Here is a 20,103-nt window from a genome sequence, read left to right on the forward strand (position 1 = left end):
GGGCATTTCGGGAGCGGGATTGTTTCACGCAGGAAGCAGGCTCCATTTTAGCACCGCCCGCCGTCGCCATCTGTTTCCCTTCCCTCCCCTTTGCCCCCTCCCGTCCCCAAGCCCCAACGGGAAGGCTGGGCCTAGGCTGCGGGAGGCTGGAGTGAAAGGAGGGAAGGGGAAAAGGGAGAAAGGGAAGAAGCAGGGAGAAAGGGTGACTGGTAGACACTCAGGTGCGAAGCGCGCAGCCCAGCGGACGGACTGACGGACGCGCCTGTGCTTCTGCTGCCGCGGCTGTGGCGCCCTCGCGGGTCGCGTCTAAGCGGCGGCGGCCACAGCGGCGGAAACAAGAGGGGAGCAATGGCGGCCGACAGCCGAGAGGAGAAAGGTTAGTGCGGAGAAGGGTGACGGGCGCAGGCGGGGCTCGGGAGTGGGTAGATGGAGCTGTGGTTGTCGTTGTGGGTTGGGGGTTGGGGGTTGGGAAGGTTAATCTGCCCCGCGCGGAGCCGGTCTCCCCGCTGAGACCCTTGGATTCATTGGAAAAGAACAGGCCTACCCTTTCGTCTTCGATCTTCATGTCCTAACACTTCATCTAGTCTTGTTCTTTTTTTTTTTTTTTTTCTTTTCTAATCGTAATTCCCTTCTTCACTTAACGTTAGCTGTCCTGGGCGCGGCTGAAGGAAGGCCTGTTCTGAGTTGCAAGGCCCTTAGGGTTTAGTTCCTGGTAGTAGTATGCGGATGTACTGCGTATTTTCAGAACATCCTTTTCTATTAGGCTAAATTTCGAAAACCCTTAATGCCAAGTTTAAAGCTAGTAAGCAACATATTTAAGAAGTGGTATATAGGTGGATTATTAATGTCGAGAAATGTTTATAATTAAGTTTTGGCTATTCCTGTCAAATAGGCAGAGTGGCAAGAATGGCCTGTTTTTTTCCCTAAATACTTATTTTGGAAAACATGATGTTTGAAAACGTGATTGTGTGACTGAGGCCAGGCAAAAACAAACAAACAAACAAACAAACCCCGCCACTGTTCTGATAGAAACACGTTGTGCATAGCTCCTAGAGGGTACAGCGAGGAACAAATGGATGTAATTTATGGAGAATTGGAGGGATACAGTTACATTGAAATATCGGAAGAACTGATGTTGCCAGAATGGAATGCCGTATCTTTTGAAATACTGACCTTCCGGCCCCTGGAAATACTAACGTAGATCCTGAATCAATACATGTCTGTAGTAGAGTGGTCTAGATTGGATGCTGCGTTAAGATTTTTTCCAACCCTAAGATTATTATGATGGTTTTGAAAAGGTTATGGTTGATAAAAAATATGACTAGCTGCTTTCCTGTATTTCACGGATCTACCCTTTTGTGTGGCTAATTAATTTGGGGTGGGGATTTGTTAAATGGGCTGTAGAGTTAAATGATATTAGACTTGTGATGTGTGATTTTTCTTAAGAGAAAGAAGAGACTTCATGAATCAGTGAACTGGATAGGGACAAGTTTGGGAAATGGAGTGGGTGGGAATATGTTTAAGGTACTACTCCAGTCTTAAACTCAATAATTAAATTATGGCAGTTTAATTTTCTTTCCTTAAATTAATTCTAAAAATCCAACCCCCCCACCCCCACTTTTGAGAAATCCAGAAGGAATGTGAACATAAAATTGCATGGGGTTAGTGAATAAAAGAAACTGCTTTTAATTAGGAGTAAAGTAGTATTAAATAGATGGTTTTAATCAATAAGAATTAATCCAGTCAGCATTTGTGCTTGTGTAATCTGTGAGCTGTGTGTATTGAGAGTGGGGTGGTGGTTGTGGGTGAGATGAACTAGATACAAAATGAGTAAAACTTAATACTTCTTAAGAATTAATTGTCCATTCAGATGAACATAAGTTGTAAATAAAGTGATACAGTAGACACATTAAAGTATGTGGAGGAAGAAAAGTAGGTAGTGTTTTAAAAATTTTGTTTAAGAAATGGATTTAATGATGAAAATGTAGTTCAGAACTTAAACTTTGTGACTATTATTGGAAAGTAGTAAATGCCCCCTATTAGCAATACTTAAGTTAAATTGTCCAGCTTTTGAAAGACCTCACATTTGTGTAGTTTTTTTAAAAACTTAATTTCCATAGTTCAGCTTCTTTATTTCAAAATTTATGATATAAATACTTACCTTAATTGTCTCTAGTTTATTGGGAAAGCTAGCAAATACAAACCTACTGAAATGACTTATTTAATATTGGAATGGGAAGATTTCTAGAATAACCCACTTTGTAAATAAAGAAACTGAGGCCTAGGGTGTCTTATTTCATCTCTGTCAATCAGCCAGAATTATAATCAGAATTAAAATTAATACTTGATTTCTCATGTTGAACAAAGAAAAGTGGAAAGCTAAGTACTTATTATCATCAGTTACCTTATATGAAACATTAGGAAATTAAAAAAGTAAACCCTGTAAGGATCTTAGACATGTTAACAAACCTTTGATCCCTTCTTAAAAGATTCTGTAAATGGTGTAAGATCTTGATAAGAAATGAGTTTAAGTTGCAGAAGTTTGCTATTAATCACAGAATAGTTAAAAGACTTTTGGTCATAAAATGCTTGGATTGTTGGGCTTTGTACATTAGCTGTGTAATAAGCAGACATTACCTTCTATAAATGCTCCTATAATACCCATACCTAGAAGCTGAAGCCTATAGCTGGAGAAATTGCCAGCTCCCTCTGATTCCTGTGGTGATTATTTGTCCAAAAAATGGATTTGGAATTGTTGGAATGTTGGTGGTGTTAGCTAAAATTAAATGCCATTTTTCTATATGGGGAAATAACACATCTTTTCTATTATGAACACCTTGTATACATTTTACTTCTTAAGCTCTTACAAAGTTCTCTCTGAAGAACAGCTATACAAGTTTAATATACCTAAAACATGGATAACAAGGTACCACTTTCAAAAGTAACGTGTTTTGTACATTATCAGACTGGAAGCTCCATGAGGGCCAGGATTTTACCAGGTTCGTGGTATACAGTAATTGTCTCAGTGCCTTGAATAAATGATTTAGAAGGTTGTAAATCATTAGCTCAAGGTCAGACTTCTTTAATAACTGACTAGTTATGTGATATTTGTTATTGATGTCCAAAGGTAAGAGTTTCTCAGTTTAAATTGTATATGTACGCACTCACAGGTGCATATAAATATGTACACACAATTATATACACATACACACACACATATTTACATACTGTAGCTGCCAATGTATGGTAAGTCCTTAGGGTTAGATTGACTTATACTTTAGTTAGGGCTTTATAAAGCATGGAGTATATATTTGATATTCCAGTATATTTGTTTTACCCATAATAGAAGTAAGACAAAAGATTTTAAATGCTCTCCTTAGACTTCACTTGTACGCTTTTTGGAAGACCTAAATTTGTATGGGGTGGGAAATCCAAGTCTCTGCACTTCATATAAAGGAATGACAGTTTTGAATGACAAAAAGTAACTGAAAGACTGGTCTAACGTAAAGCACAACAGAAGGGGAGGTTCCAGGAAATCTTGCTCCATTGCCAAACCCCACTGAAACTGTATTAAGTGAATTAAAATTAAAAGTATAATGTACTTTGGTGCCTTGTGTTGGAAAACAAAATGCATTGTATATTTAACTGCCCAGTGTTTTTTTTTTTTTTTTTTTCCTTTAAATATTTCAGATCTTAGTCTGATGCTGGATCCTGGAATAAATTGTACTTTGTGTCTCCTGACACTGAAGCTTCCAGGGTCAAGAAAATGAACTGTGTCTCAGATAAAGGTTAATTTTCTACGCTGATAATCCCTGGAGTTAAATAAGGTTTGTGGCCTTTCTGGGCCAAGAATTTCAACAGTAAGATGTAATTCTGGTATAGTAAAGAGAGCACTGAATTTGGAATCAGAGCTGTGAGATTTTAGTCAAGTTATTTTAATTCTTTGGGCTTCATTTTGGAATACTTGTTCCATACATAACCTTCTAAAGGTTAAACTGCTTTGAAAGCTAGTTAGGTTTTAAAGTTCCCATGTTTATCTTGTCAAGACCAAAATCTCCCAATCAAGCAAAAAGACACGCCCTGTTAATTCTAACACAGTTTTGAAAAGGTTCTAAAAACAGTGACTTATTTCCTTGTTTTGCTTCCTATACGTGTGAATCTGTACCTTTATCCTAAAATTCAGTTTGCTAATTATAGTTTGTGACAATAACTAAGATTGTGTTCCTTTGCACCAGTAATGATGATCAAGTCCATAGAAGCACATCATATATTGTGAAAGCGAAATATTCACAGATGATTGCATTTCCATAGAGGAGTCAAGCTAGCAGCAGTCTGCTTTGTTTTGTTTTTAATTAAGGCAGCATTTGGAAGTCAGAAAATTCCAAATTAAAATCTGAATTTGGGAATCCTCTTGAAAATTTGTAAGATCTGACATCATGGTGCTTACATTCTGTCAAGGCAGTTAATCTACTGGAGTTAAGTAGGCTTGTCTCTTTTAGGGTTCCTACTCTTTTACAAAGTATTGTATATATACTAAAACTGTAGTTTGGTGTCCCTGTGCCTCAGTGTCTTGAACCTTAAGTTTATTTGCATTTATTTAATATCAGTGTTGTTTAAGAGTTGTAGGTTTATATGCGTTCTAGGGTCAGGCAGATAAAGTACTCATTTAATACAGTATGTAAATTGTGAGTATTAGGTTATAAGGAATAAAAGAGTAAACATGGTCTGTGTTCAGGCAGTATTAGTAAATACTTTGATTTATGGGGCATAAACCCAGATTGTCTCATGCACAACCTTGACATAAGTTACCTTCACGGTGTCTTAGCAGGAGACTGTCAGGACTGCTCCAGCTCATTTCTAGATGAGAGTCTGGGCCACTAATGATGAAACTGTCTTTTTTAGAAAATATAGGGTCTGGATTTTTATATTAAATCCCTGGAGTTTTCAAAAACAAAGCATCCAAGAACTAGATTCATCTACAGGTTGTTAGTATATAATTTTGTATGGATTTGAATTTTAGCTTTAAGTGGAAATGCTGTTTATTTTGTTTCATTTGAGTTAATTTGCACTGATGTAAAAAAACTCATTTGTCGTGGTGTCTAAAATACAATTTTTAGGGTTTTAAAATGCTTTTTTAAAAAGACTATGTAGTTCTTTATATAGACTTCTCAAAAAATATGAAGTGCTTTAACTCAGAAATAACTGCTTTTGAGTCATTTTTATACTATATAAATTGTGTTCATAGAATTCTTCTTAACTGGTGTTTGCTAACCTTTGTTCATTTTATTACCAGTATTCTTAAGGTGCTGCTGTCAAACAACTGTGAAGTATTTAAATATATCTACATCATTATACAGAATAATAATGTTACATTTCAGGGTAACGAAAATGATTTAAAACATTAAAGTAGCTTAAAGTCACTGTAGAGAACCAATGGGTGTTACTTTAATTATTAGAGATAATTATTTCTTTCCGAAAAGGTTATGCCAGTTATGTTTAGTCTTTAATAATAGTAGCTTTGAGACTACCAAAATAATCTTCCCTTTCTTTATAACTAATTGATTTGAAATTGAAAAAGTGAATTAAAATATATACAGAGTGTACTTTTTCTAGCCAATGAAAGAAGTGGAAGCAGCTTTTTAGCTTTATAACGCAATACTATGAGCTCTTTTTAAACCAAATTTTGATGTTTAAAAACACTCCATACATTTATTATTAAAATCATTAAGGTTAAACCAAAACTAAGCAGACGGTGGTAGTTTTGAAAATGTCTGCCAAGTTATTTGACTTTTCTCCCAATAATAGGTGAAGTCCATCCATGGCTCCTCTCTTTGAACCTTAGTAGACTTTTGTGATTGTCTCTGAATAAAATACTATGGCAGTGTTGTTGAGCTTCTGCCTGGCCCTTTCTTTTTTGAACTGTACATCTTTAGAGCCCTAAACCATGTAAGAGGTCAGCCTACCCTGAAGCTGCCTTGGTGGAGAGGCAAGTGACCCTGGAAAGGAATGCCCTTGGAGCCCCAGGTTTTTTGAGTCTTCCCAGCCAAGGCTCCAGCCAGACTTGTGAATAAGCAAGCCTTCAGATGATTCTAGCTGGCCCTCACTGCAGCCACATGAGAGACCCTAGTTAAGCCTCAGAACCATAAGCAGTAATAATAACTCATTGTATTGTTTTAGGTCATCGTCAAGTTTTGGAGTAACATATAATATTTACATCAATAGATAATCAGAACATTTATATATTTGTCTTACTAAGAGGATTTTGTTTTATGTTCTGGACCAGTTTTTGTGTGTCATATACCCTAGTCATTAGCAAGGTTTGTGGCAGACAGCGTTCATTAGAATCTGATAGTGACTGGAAAGGCTTATCAGAGGATTTAGAAAACTACCTCCTTTCCCCCCTTCCCCAAACACTGATCTTTTTGTTTTAAATGCCTTTTCCCAGAGGTGAAGAAACTGAAGCTCAGACTGAGACTTTCCCAAGGATACCTGGCTCTTAAATGATGAGCTGGATTTTCTTACTTACAAATACAAACCTCTTTCTCCTGTGTATTATATTTCGGCAAATACATGAGTGGTTTCAGTGGTGGAGGAAAGTAACTTAAAGTATGATATTTTATATCACAGGTTGGCAAATTGTAGATAATATTTTAGGCTTTGTGGGCCACATAAGGTCTTTGTAATATATTTTTTTGTTCTTTTTTTAAAAATACAACCTTAAAAATGCTGAAACCATTCTTATCTTGTCAGTCAAAAATAGGCCATGGGCTGGATTTGTCCTGCAGGTCTTAGCTTGCCAGTGTTGAGATAAAACTACAGTTAGGTTATTGATGTCATGGACTGTAATATGGATAAAAATGTGTAGACCATTAAGTGAGGATGCTATTGTTCATCTTAAAGTAAATTTAAGATGCTATGATATTAATACAGAGCTTTCTGGTGCACTAATTTGAAATTACTAGTGTACTAACTTGAAATTAATCAAGATTTTTCAGTGATACTCTGCAGTTTGGTTGTTCTCTTATACTTTGTTTAAAGGTGCTTTTAATGTTCCTCATCTAATTCAACCCTGAGTTTACAAAGCCTGAACTGTAGACAAGTGAATTTGCTCAACTCGAACTTCTGAGCTTGTATTTCTTTATCCGCAAAGTATTAGATCTAAAACATACTTTATATATGTCATGTATGACATGTGAGAGTGATAAAATGTTAGAAAACTAAGAATTGGTTAATATTTTAAAAATTTGTAGATGCTTTCTAAAACTGCAGCCAGTCTTTGAATTTGATACAATTATTTGTTAAAGCTTTTTAAGACAATAATACCCTTTTTGTAGGGAAATCATGATTTAGACATGCCTGAAATTTAAATGGAGTTAATTAACCTGCACAGTTCTTTCATTCTATAATAGATTTAGCACATATTAAAGTGTATAATTTCATGTGAATGTTCAAGCTTTTGGGTGGATATTTCTAATTAAGAACTAGTGATTTCATGAAAAGATTTTTATAGCACTATTTACTTAGTTGCCTGTTTTCCTGTGATAGTTTTAGTATTTTTCTTTTGGTTCTACAAATACATTTGATTTTTCAAAATCTGTTGGGCCCCCTTTTTACTGGCTAGAAAGCTTTGACCCAAGAATCATTAAGTATTTGAAAAACTTGGATTTTTAAAAATCAAATTACATGTTTTTGAATTTTTATTTACAATCTATCCTTTAAAAATTGTTTGCTACAATTCAGATCTTGAGGGAATTTCTTCCATAAAAACATGAACGCAGAGGATGAGAGAAGCCTTTTTGTTTGACATATCTTGATTTTCAGTAACATTTAAAAAAATAAATGAACACAAATGAAAACAGTCCGTATAGTATACGTTCATTTTAGAAAAATAGTGTAGATAAGCGTTCTTAACCACCCAAAGATACCAGTTACTATGCTATTCCAGGCATGTGTAATTTTCACGTGTTCTTCTTAAACAGCAACTGTGACTATAAGTACAGAGGAATATGTGCATTGTTACCTTTTCTGTATCCGTGTAATCTTGCTTTCCTCCTTATCAATGCCTACATTAACTTTTTTAGTTCTCTTCAGTCACTGATTTCTATCCCTCTTTGGAGAAATTTGAATCCCCTGTAACCTGTTTATAGACCTCAGGTTAACAGCCCTTGCTGTACTTTGAGTGGGCTTTGCCTTTTGGCTGAAGTCATAAATATAATTGTCCTATCTCAACAATTTTTATAATTTTATAACCCTCTTTGCATCACCTTAAATTTGCAGAGGTTTTTTTTTTATACCGAAATATTTAGTGTTCAAAGCATTTACCATTAGCTTTAGTGCCTTATTTTTTTAAAAAAATCAGTTTAAAGTAGTAAATAAATATTTGCATGTATTTCTAAGACTTATTTTGTCCTGTTGGATGAGGGTGGGGATGGGGATAGGGTGATAAAACTTGAATTCTAAGTTTTCATGATTACTGAATATCAGTTATTGTCAGTAGTTCCCTTGTCTGAACAAGTTGCATTTAATATAGTCCATACCAGCAGCCTCAAATGTTTTTGGTTGTGTAGCACATCAATAATTTTCTTTTAACTTGCTTTGACATTATTTCAGACAAACAGGATAGCTATAAGATTAGTACAAAGAATTCTTTTGCTTTTCAACCACATTCCACAAATGTTAACATTTTACCACATTTATCTTTCTCTCTAACTCATTCTCTTTCGCTTTTTCTATTTCTCTCTCTCTTTCTCTGTATATATGTGTGGATGTATGCATGCAGACACATTTTTTTTCCTGAATGCTTTTGTCGGTTGCAGGCATGATGCTTCTTTGCCCCCAAATCCTTAAATGTTTCCTAAAAAGTAGGATTCTCTTTTACTTAACTATATAGTACTATCAAAATTAGAAAATTAACATTGATAACTTGTAATCTACAGACCTTATTTAGATTTTACTAGTTTTTCCAGTTAATGTCTTAGATCATATACAGTAAGTATTCAGTTATTGTATCTTTTAGTCTTCTTTAATCTGAAGTATTTCCTTAGTGTTTGTATTTCATGTCATTGATTTTTTTGGATGCCCCTTAATTTGGGTTTGTTTAATATTTGTTTCCTCATGTGTAGGTTCAGATTTTGCGTATTTCATAGGAATCTATTACAGAATTGTTCTATTCATAGTGCATCATACCAGAGGGTCCAGGATGTTGATTTGACCACTACTGGTGATATGAACTTTCATTAGTTGGTTAAGCTGGAGTCTACCAAGTTTCTCCACTGTAAATTGGTAATCAATAAGTATTTTGCTGGAAGTACACAATCTTTGATAAATGTATGTTTATTTAAAAGTTATACTATGCACATGTATTTTTATGCTAGTTTATTGTGCATATTTTAAAACAGCTATAAAAGTTAGAAATTAAAGGGTGAGATACACATACAGAAGTTCTTACATCCCAGTATATCTTTTTGTATCCTATGGGGTATATACTCCTCCTGGCTTTGTGAATCAGAGCTCTATCACATCCTTTATCTTGTATGGTTTTACAGGAATTATTCTTGTGTCTTGAAATAAAAGCTCCTTGATGGTTATGTCCTTATACTTCTTTAGCCTCAACATAGTAAGTACTCAGAAATAAATGTTTAATGATAATGATTTTTCCCTATTTTTAATTTTGTTTTCAGATGGAGAACTTAATGTTCTAGATGATATTTTGACTGAAGTACCAGAACAGGATGATGAACTGTATAATCCAGAGAGTGAACAAGATAAAAATGAGAAAAAGGGTATGAAAGATTTCTATTATTTTTTTTTAAAATGCCAGTATAAATAGAGATTTAATTTCTTAAGAAAGAGTCTTCACTTTTGCACTTGTTCCTTAAGACTCTTAACACCAAAAGCACAATCATAACAAGCAGTGGGACCCAATTCCACATGAATAAGAGTAATATGTTTTTTTCAAACATTTGCATGGGGTTTATTCCAGTATTTGAAAGCTGTTTTTCTTTATGATTAACTTTGGAGTAAACGTATTTGAGAAGACATGAAAGAGAAGAGGCTTTTTTCTCTCTGATATATTTACCTGTTAATCTTGGGTGAAATAAATCAAATACTCAGACTCTTTTTTTTTTCTTTGTATTTTTAAGGATCAAAAAGAAAAAGTGATCGAATGGAATCCTCTGACACAAAGAGACAGAAGCCTTCTGTTCATTCAAGACAATTAATTTCTAAGCCCCTGAGCTCATCAGTTAGCAATAACAAAAGAATGGTTAGTACAAAGGGAAAGTCAGTTACAGAGTATAAAAATGAAGAATATCAAAGAGCTGAAAGAAACAAGCGTCTGGAAGCTGATCGGAAGATTCGTTTGTCAAGCAGTGCCTCTAGAGAACCTTATAAGAGTCAACCTGAAAAAACTTGTCTGCGGAAAAGGGATCCTGAAAGGAGGATCAAATCCCCTACGCCAGATGGTTCTGAGGTAGTAAATATTATTGCAAATATAAAACAGAAAGCAATTCTTTTTGAGGCTAGAACTATTTATTCACTCTGACCTTGTCTGTTACATGACTCCTGATTCCCTTTTTCTTTAAACATCAGAGAATTGGGCTTGAAGTGGATAGACGTGCAAGCAGATCCAGCCAGTCTTCTAAGGAAGAGGTGAACTCTGAAGAATATGGCTCCGACCATGAGACTGGCAGCAGTGGTTCTTCTGATGAGCAAGGCAACAACACTGAGAATGAGGAGGAAGGGGTGGAAGATGTGGAGGAAGATGAAGAGGTAGAAGAAGATGCAGAGGAAGATGAAGAGGTGGATGAAGATGGAGAGGAAGAGGAGGAAGAAGAAGAGGAGGAGGAGGAGGAAGAGGAGGAAGAGGAAGAAGAGGAAGAGGAAGAAGAGTATGAACAGGATGAGAGAGACCAGAAGGAAGAGGGAAATGATTATGACACTCGAAGTGAGGCTAGTGACTCTGATTCTGAATCTGTTTCCTTCACGGATGGATCTGTCAGATCTGGTTCAGGCACAGATGGATCAGGTACTAGTTTTTATCTGTAAAGTTTTGTCTTTTTTTTTTTTTTTAATTGACATGATTAGCTTTATTCTTAAACCTGTTTAAGTTAAATTATAAAATTTTTGAGGTGCTGGGGGATGTTAATAAGACTGGGATGTTAATAAGACTGCCTAGTGATTTTTTGGTATAGCATGCTTTTATGTATTATACATGCATTTGAGTAAGATTTACATATCTTAGTAAAGGTATTTCCTGGCTACAAATTGATTAATTGTAAATGTACACTAGTCTGTTTCTCTATAAGGAGATGTATGTGAGGTTTTAATGTTATAAATTCTTAGATTTCTGTACTAAACAACAGCTTATTTAAACACTACAGTACTTGAAGTATATTCACGTGGAACCTGTCTGCTAGATATTTACAGTATTTTCACGTTAAGTGCTTCTACATTTCTATCATGTGGCAACAAATCAAAACAACTTAACTTTCTTTTTCTTTTGGGAGCACAACAGACTTTTCTTTCAGTTCTATACCTGTGGGTTGACTGACTGGGGCAGGATTACCAAAAGGCTGGGTATAAAGGTACAAGATGGAAAATAAGAGTAAAATTCTTGTGAAGAGATGGGGTAAGAGCCATCTTGAGTAATTCCTTCAGTACTACATGCCCTCCCACTGTATCTGACCCTTGGGACTTGAATGTAGAAGTGGGAGGTAGTGGCAGTCACTAGCCTGAGGGGACCCTCTTTTGGGGGAAAGTTCAGAGGGTAGAGCAAGGAGAGATCAGGGTACTTAAAGACCCCTGGCCACTATGTGGTGATGACACTCTCATGGCTGTCTTATGTGAAGATACAGCTTGGTCTGCTTTATAGGCAAGATGTACTAAACATTAGAAAAATCCTATTTAGATATATATGATAGTTACAATTTTATTATTATAGAATGTTGTTATCTTAGTAATACATTGTTAGTAAATCATATTCTTGATAATAGTGTAAATGATAGAGCAAATGGCCAAGTATTTTCTAATTGGCAGCTGAAGTGCTTCCACCCTTGTACTCACTAGAGTTCTAGGTTTGGGAGTTTAGATGGGTTTTTGAAGGAGGTTAGAGTTAAACTGAATGGATGAGTAGTTGCATTTGATATTTTAAAAAAAAACTTGTGGAAAACTTTTATTTTACTCTGATTCTGTCATACGTTTTGCAAACTGATGGGATATACATTTTATAATTTATGATAATGGAGAGAGAACAAAAATTGCATTGGCAATATGAATGAATGTTCATTTATGTGGAGAATGTGAAACACCTGTAAGAGTTTATTTTAGGAGTCTTCTTTTTGATGTCCACGTTAGGAACAATATTTCTTAGAATTTATGTATATCTTGTTTTAAGTCAAATAAGGTAGAATTATATGAATAGGACCTGAAATAATCTGTATTTTTAATAAGTTCCTAGATGCTGATATTTCACAAGGTACTGATTAATACTTTATATATCTGTGGATAAAATATTTCAGATTGAATGATAGGCAATAGTTTTACAAACCTTGATACTAAAACTGTTAGATTTGTTGTTTTAAAAGACATACCTAGAAGTCTTACTTTCCTTATTAAAGGGAAATATATGGCTTTTCCTTTGAAGAGCTCTTATGTGGAACATGTTTTAGAGACTGTATTCAGTATGCAGGACATTTTAATTTTTATCGTGGAGTAGTTTCTCTTTATAATAATGTGCGAAAGAAAAATGGGGTGGATTTGGAATGCTTTGATTAGGAAATGTCCATTTTTAAATACAAGGGATCACAGTTTAGTTTCTTTGTCATGAATTTCCTACATTCTAGTTTATTCTACCTTATTTTTTCTCAGAATTTCAGTACCGTCCTTACAAAAGTGATTTAGTAAAGGTTGTTAAAAGTTTGTTAGGTGACTTTCATTGTTTTTTTGACCTGAGAATAATTGTTGGGAGAGGGAAGAGCAGTGATTTATACAAAAAAAGTTATATAAAAAAGATGAAAAAATCCTTGGAGATTTTTTCATGATAATGCTGTATTTAACATTATATAAAAATAGTTGGGCAAGATCTTAACTTCTGCTTCTATCATTTTTCCTGTTCGATCTTAGTGAGACATCCTTTTAGTACTTAGAAACATAACATATTATTTTTAAATAGCAACAAGAAATGTATTATCCTTTGTGATCAATTTATAAAGTTCATATTCCTAAATATTCATAGAGGAAAAATAAAAAAATGCTAGAATTTTTGGAAGAAATAATTAAAAATTTTTAAAAGTTTTATTTTTCTCATTTCTTTCATGTACATGTTATATTCATTGATTGAATGAATTCAGTTCCTACTGTATGCCAGGCGCTATGTAGGAATGTGTAGTCAGTGAACAAAACAGACATGGATGAGAAAGAAATTTGGGATTTGACAAAACCTGTTTCTCATCTGTTTGGGTGAAGTTCTCAGTCATTTTAAACTACTTCAGTGTATTCTCTTGAAGTCTTATAGTTTGCCCTGAGGGAAAAGATTTTAAAACTTGAAAGTCAGGTATCATTATTCAAAGCCAACAAGCCTGAAAATAAATGGTTTTCCCTACAGCTAGTTATTTGAATATTGTTATGTCCCCAAGGTTGCTAGCTTTAAATGGGCTTGGCTTTACAATTGTGCCGATATGTGTTGCTTAGCCCTTCTTTTCTGCCCTAAGTTAGGAAAATCAGTATTATTTACAAGCTTTTAATACTGTGTATTTGGAGAAGCAATTAATAATACATTACAAAGGGAAGGATACTTAAACTAAAATAAAAGGAACTTATCTCCTTGGAGTTTTCCATCTTTAAACTAGTTTAGACATAGGATCCCCCTAGAATAGTAGTAAAATTTTTTTGTTTTCTCTTAATAAGACTAGAGCTCGTGGCTTGTACTTTCAAGTTAGAAACTAGATTCTGTCACCTAAGAACTGTGGAACCCTTGCCAATTTGGCTAACCTCCCCACTAAGTTGAAGTTTCCTTTTCTGTAAATGAAAATAATGGTATTATGTATCTCATGAGTTTGATTCAAGGATTAAGGGAGATAATTTATTTAAAGCTTTTAAAATAGTACTGTGTATGAAAGATCATTGATTATTCTTTTTCAACATTCACTTATTTTTATAAAAATAAGTATATGCATTTTCTCTTATCATATTCCTCCTTCTAGCTGAAAAGTAAAGGTGCTTATAGTGGTATAATTAAAATACCAATAAACAGAGACAGGAGAGCCTAATTCCTGTTTAGGCCCTTGTTTATGTGCTTATAAAATTCCAAATTAAGCCTGAAATGGTTCTTATGTGATGGGTAATGCAAACTTTTTCTATTTACTGAAGATTCCCAGCTTTTTTTTAAGATATCTATAGACTATCATTGATTTTAGAGATAAATTTTAAACTGAATTTGAAAACAAACAATAATTGAGAAAGGAAGTGGTTAAGAAGAATGGAATTGAAGGTACAAAAACAGTGAACAACCAGAAGGGAATTACTAGTTTACTGTAGTGTAATTTTTTTCTTTTTTTAAACAGTTGAAAGGCTTGGGTTCTGGGGTTTATCAGACATCTAAGGGAGAATCACAGTTGGAATTGTGATGAAGAATGATAGTATACATCTTAAAAAGAGGACTTAAAACAGTGGTACCTGGTGCATAGAAGGGAGCACAGTAAATTTAATTAAAAGAAAAGTTGCGTTTGCTTTGCAGAATTTTTTTCCCCTTTTGAAAAACTTTATTCAAGACCACCTTTAGGTATAGGACAAGTACTTAATTATGGCCATGCGTTTTTGTTTGGTTAAAATTGGAGGGAGAAATAACAAAATGTCCTTAGTTTTTGAACAGTGTCTTCTGATTGGAAAACCTGAAAAAATTTAAGTGTGAGAGATTAGTAATGACTAATACTTAGGGCTTATGCAAAATCCAGACACATAATAAAAACATTCTTATTGGATTACCTGTACCTGTATTGTAATGTTTTAAAAAATCTTGTTTGAATTCATTTTTAGATGAGAAAAAGAAGGAAAGGAAGAGAGCTAGAGGCATATCTCCTATTGTTTTTGATAGGAGTGGAAGCTCTGCATCGGAGTCATATGCAGGTATTCTCAGTTTACTTTTACTTGTGACCATATCTGACCAATTCTGATGTAATCTGCTGTAAAAAGTGTGTGGAGGCTGTAGTTTAGTGTGAACTTGTTGATGTTCATTAGTATTGATTTCTGGCATGTTCAGTGTAATAATTCTAGAGGAAACTAAGCTTTTTCTTATTATTTTAATCCTGTTCTGTTATTGCTTAAGTGGAATTTCACTTTTTTTTTTCTTGGAAGATGATGATTCAGTGACTAGTTTTCTGAGTGAGAAACTGTTCAAATATTTTTTTAAAAATCCAAACAACCCAAAAAGCAAAACACTCGTACACATTGAGAAGTATTTGTGTGTGTGGGTGCGCCAGAAAGAATAATTTGTCTTGAATGAGAACTTTATGTGACAAGACTTAGAAATTTTGTCTTATTTCTATATTAAAGCTCAATCTGAACAAATGTACTTTGGCTAAATACAGGTTCAGAAAAGAAGCATGAGAAATTATCATCTTCCGTTCGTGCTGTCCGAAAAGGTATCATTTAAATTTGAAATTGTTTTCATTGCATGCTGCGTAAAGTCATTATTTTGCCTTATTGGTTCTCCATTAATAGTTGGTTTTAATGTAGTAATGTTCTGATATATTACATTAAGGGAAGAAAAATTAACGATGTAGTCTTACATAGAACTCCATGTTCACTTCTTACTGCTTATCTTTTAGAATAATAGCAAACATTTTAGGATATCGTTAACAGTTTTTGGACACAGTGATGGTATATATATTTTTAATAGCATAGTGGTCTGTTAGCAGTTTTTAAATGATTAATCTGATAAAAGAAATCTATAAAATTTATAGCCATTTTTGTATTTAAATTTGAATCTGATATATCAGAGCATCACTATATTAGGTTTACTTTCATGCAAAATGCTAATGTGTCCTCTTAGCTTTGCTTTATTATGTGTTGTGGCTTAGCTTTCTAGGTTGAATGGGTGATTATGAATTTTGAAAGTTCAGCTGGGTTGTAGAGGGATAATTTCAGTTAGTACAGTTTACATCCCTCTGTTTGATAATGGCCTCTGGTTAATCAATTTGGATTTCTTTTTTTCAGATCAAACCAGTAAACTCAAATATGTCCTACAGGATGCAAGATTTTTCCTCATAAAGAGTAACAACCATGAGAATGTGTCCCTTGCCAAAGCTAAGGTATTAGCATCAGTTCTGTTGAAACTATCCTAATCTTGAAATTTTTAAATGTGAGCTGGATTTGAGTGTCACTTGAGTGCATGAGATACTGTAATTTTTGTGAAAGCTTTAAAGATCCATAGCCCAGTTGCCATAATCCATAGCCCAGTCTGCTTTTGGAGGCAACATAGTAGTAATTTAAGTTTTTAAATCTTTTAAAAGTTTAGGAGTAAATGTATTCAGTATTTGAAGAATGGATATAATTATACATTGTACTGCAAAAGATGTGTTTCTTTCAATTTTTGAGTTTTTGTATTCGGTTGCTAATTTATTATACTAATACTTTTTAAAGTTTCTTTAGTTAGCCAGTTTTTGTTTTATATTGATGCTGTTCTATGCCTTGAGATTTTTCTTGAAAAAAAATCATTCTTTAACAGAGAGTTTCTTTTACTTTTAAAAGTAAGGTCACTATTTTTTGTTTAATAGTTTCTAATGACTCTGAGAAAGTTAAAACTAAAGTTAAATATTTTTTAACCATATTTTTGTCACTTAATAATCCTATATTTCTAACTTAAGTTGAGGATTACCCATTAAATTTTACAGATGGAAGGAATAATACATCAGATAACTCTCTAGTGGAAGTTTATTCTGTTCTTTAACTAGTAGATTTAGGCAGAAGTAATTAATCACTTAGTGTGAATGAGATCTAGTTTGTATCAATGGGCTAAACTGAATTAGAGCTTCTGGCTTCTTTTACCGTTCTATCTCTTAATCTTTAATGAACAAAGAATTGAATGCTCTGGAAATTAATAATTATGTTCCAACTCTACATAAAACACAGGCCTCTTCAAACTATTGATACGTGAAAATTTGAACTTAAATAGGAAAAAAGAAATGCTAGTAACTTGACAGAAATCCTTCACTTATGGATTTACTAATATAATGATAATTATTTCGTTAGGCATAGTTTTTTAAGAAGAAAAATGTACACATTGTGATTCACCTTCAAACAACATGCTTTTACCACAGTAAATGGTTCTGATATTAAAATAATTGTAGGTGATTGTTTTTATTACATGAAATTCTACGCCATATGATTTGCTCACCCCCCTGCCCAGTGTGGTTTACTAGTTGTTTTAGTGATTTGGTTAAGGTTGGTAATTTTCTCCATATTTTTTCTGAGTTTTTAATAGGTTATTCCATTATTTTGACAGCTGGTAATTCATTATAATTTACTTAAATTTAATGTACCACAGTATTGGTAGCTTTGATCTTCTGCAAATATAATTGGAAACGTAAATGATCTGCACTGATTTCGGTCTGTGATGTTTGCATATAGGGTGTGTGGTCTACACTGCCAGTAAATGAGAAGAAATTAAATCTTGCATTCAGATCTGCAAGGAGTGTTATCTTAATATTTTCTGTGAGAGAGAGTGGAAAATTTCAAGGTAAGAATAAAAATAAGTTGGATTTTAAAAACATTAATTATATTTGCATCTATATATTATGTTGTGATTTATTCCCTTAGGCTTTGCAAGACTTTCTTCAGAGTCACATCATGGAGGATCTCCTATACATTGGGTGCTTCCAGCAGGAATGAGTGCTAAAATGCTGGGAGGTGTGTTCAAAATTGACTGGATTTGCAGGTAAGTTATACATTTCAGTGTGTAAAGTTGTCCTTGTTTTGAATGGACTGCTAGTTGAGAATAATGTTAAAACTTCACAGTTACATGTTTTAACTTACTATTCTGATTATTCTCTCTTTTTGTTTGGTCTCATTCCTAGGGTGATTGGGACCTGTAAAATTTATTTAACAATCTAAAAAATAACATTAATATGCTTTGCTTGTCTTGTTCACCACCTTTATAATCTATATAGGATGCAAAGGGCAAAGGTTTATGTAGTCAAGAGTTTTATGTATTTAAGTTGTCCTCAGTATTAGTAATTCAGCAGTAAATTTGTTACGACAATTGCTTGGAATGTTATTTGGCATATATATATATATATGTTCAGTGATTTAACATATCGTATTACTGTGGAGTGGGAAAACAATCACTCTTTGATTTGGCTAATAACATTTTGGAGGTGACTAATTTAGTTGTGAACAAGTAGTGTTTTTAAAGGAAGTTAAATCATGTTAGCTGGCATTGTTATCTTTTGAAACTGGAGTATTTGATTTAAATGTTTGTTAGAAAAATAGACTTATTTCAAACACCGAGTTATTTGCCACTGTTTTTTTGTCCTTAACTGATTGATTGTACGTTGTTTTATTTTTTATTTTTTTAATAGATACTAATAGAGATTCTGGGGATTGAACCCAGGATCTTGTGCATGCTAAACATGTACTCTGTCACTGAGCTACACCCTCCCCCTGTATTATCGTTTAAAAAAAAATAATTAAAGAAGTCAATTTAGGTGATACAAACAAACTTGACACTTCAGGAAATGGACAGTCTCTTTTGGAGAACTGCAAAATAGGGCAGATGGCAGAAAGCTTTTCTATCAATAGTAAAGAAAACAAGGAAGAGACGAATAACGAAACATCTGATTGGATGGAGCCACATAGTCAATCATGTTTGGAATGAGAAAGCCCAGAGTTGGCTTGGCATTTGGGAATTGGCTGACTGGATATACTGCATTTCTGATTAAGTGGAGTGTTTGTTTATAGGGACATGAAAATTTTACAAGTTTCAGTTTGCTGATGTGACACCTGGGATAGGATTGGCTCCATCTTGGGTCTAGAAAGTTTTTTCAACAACAGAAAAAGCTAATTATTTAAGTGAACTTTGTATGACATACACAAATCTATTACCTGTAAAATTAATTTTAGTCAAATAAGAATTACCTGAAAGGGACCATATGGGTTTTTTTCTGTGTCATAAATTGGCTTACATGGATTTTTATGAGGATGGAGGAATTGGGTAAAAGGGAAAAATGCTATTCATATTCAGGAAGGTAGACTAGCACAAAGAAGAGCCAAGGAATCAGAAACCATGGTGTGGGAGATCGGGGGTGGGAGTGGGGTATGTGGGTGGGATAAGGAGACACCTTTTTAATGAACTGTATAGTAAGGAGAAGAACAAAAGACAAAGATGAATGGTAATGTGGACCAGCCTAAGGAGTTAAACCTTTACTGTGGGACAGTGAGGAACTAAGAAAATACATGGGCAGTGATACAGTGGTATTAGGTTGATAATTAACCAAAAAGCTTATGCCATAAGTGTATCACCATTATTCGTCCCATCATTACTTTCTATAGGGGAAAAATAGAAGCAGTCTGAATTCTCCCGTATAGGAAATTGGTTAAGTAAATTATGGTTTGTCACTTAAATGTAATATGCAAAAATAATTGTCCATGTAATAAACGGAAAGATAAAATAGATGAAAGAATACATAATTGTAATGTTGGAATGCATTGTTAGGGTGGTGAGACAATAGATGATATCCCCATACTCCATTGTACCCAGGGTTTATAAATACAAAATTATAGTTCTTTAGAAATTAGTTATAATTCAATTAAAATTAGATCATAATCAAAATTATAAAATTTAAAAATCTGATGGCAGTTTATAGGGAAGACAAGGTGCCAATTATTTCTTAGCAGAGATAGACACTTTTACTGATTGACTGATTGATTGGCTGGATAACTATAAATACCAAAATAGAGGTTAAGTCTATAGTTTTATGACTAGAAGCATTGTGTCACTAATAAATATTTGGAGATGATGTTTTCTTAGTAATAGAAAAATAATTACCAATTTTAGATCACTGGTTGCAAATTTTATTTTGAATGTTACTTGTTTTATTAACCTTCATT

At 33.9% G+C, this 20,103-nt stretch overlaps 1 protein-coding gene across 4 annotated transcripts in view; it reads left to right on the forward strand.

Annotated features, from left to right (window-relative positions):
• YTHDC1 (YTH N6-methyladenosine RNA binding protein C1) overlaps positions 1–20,103 on the forward strand; it is a 33,498-nt gene continuing 13,395 nt past the window's right edge. For 2 of the 4 annotated variants that reach the window (XM_074344323.1, XM_010967550.3), the window contains exons 1-9: positions 1–376; positions 9,681–9,782; positions 10,143–10,471; positions 10,591–11,026; positions 15,034–15,123; positions 15,585–15,638; positions 16,213–16,307; positions 17,626–17,734; positions 17,815–17,932. In XM_074344323.1, the coding sequence (XP_074200424.1) occupies positions 349–376; positions 9,681–9,782; positions 10,143–10,471; positions 10,591–11,026; positions 15,034–15,123; positions 15,585–15,638; positions 16,213–16,307; positions 17,626–17,734; positions 17,815–17,932 (1,361 nt within the window). In that variant the 5' untranslated portion in view covers positions 1–348. The remainder of the gene's footprint in view (positions 377–9,680; positions 9,783–10,142; positions 10,472–10,590; positions 11,027–15,033; positions 15,124–15,584; positions 15,639–16,212; positions 16,308–17,625; positions 17,735–17,814; positions 17,933–20,103) is intronic. The other 2 variants (XM_074344342.1, XM_074344348.1) reach the window with 1 other exon arrangement.

Source organism: Camelus bactrianus, chromosome 2 (assembly GCF_048773025.1).
Source record: "Camelus bactrianus isolate YW-2024 breed Bactrian camel chromosome 2, ASM4877302v1, whole genome shotgun sequence".
NCBI lineage: Eukaryota > Metazoa > Chordata > Mammalia > Artiodactyla > Camelidae > Camelus > Camelus bactrianus.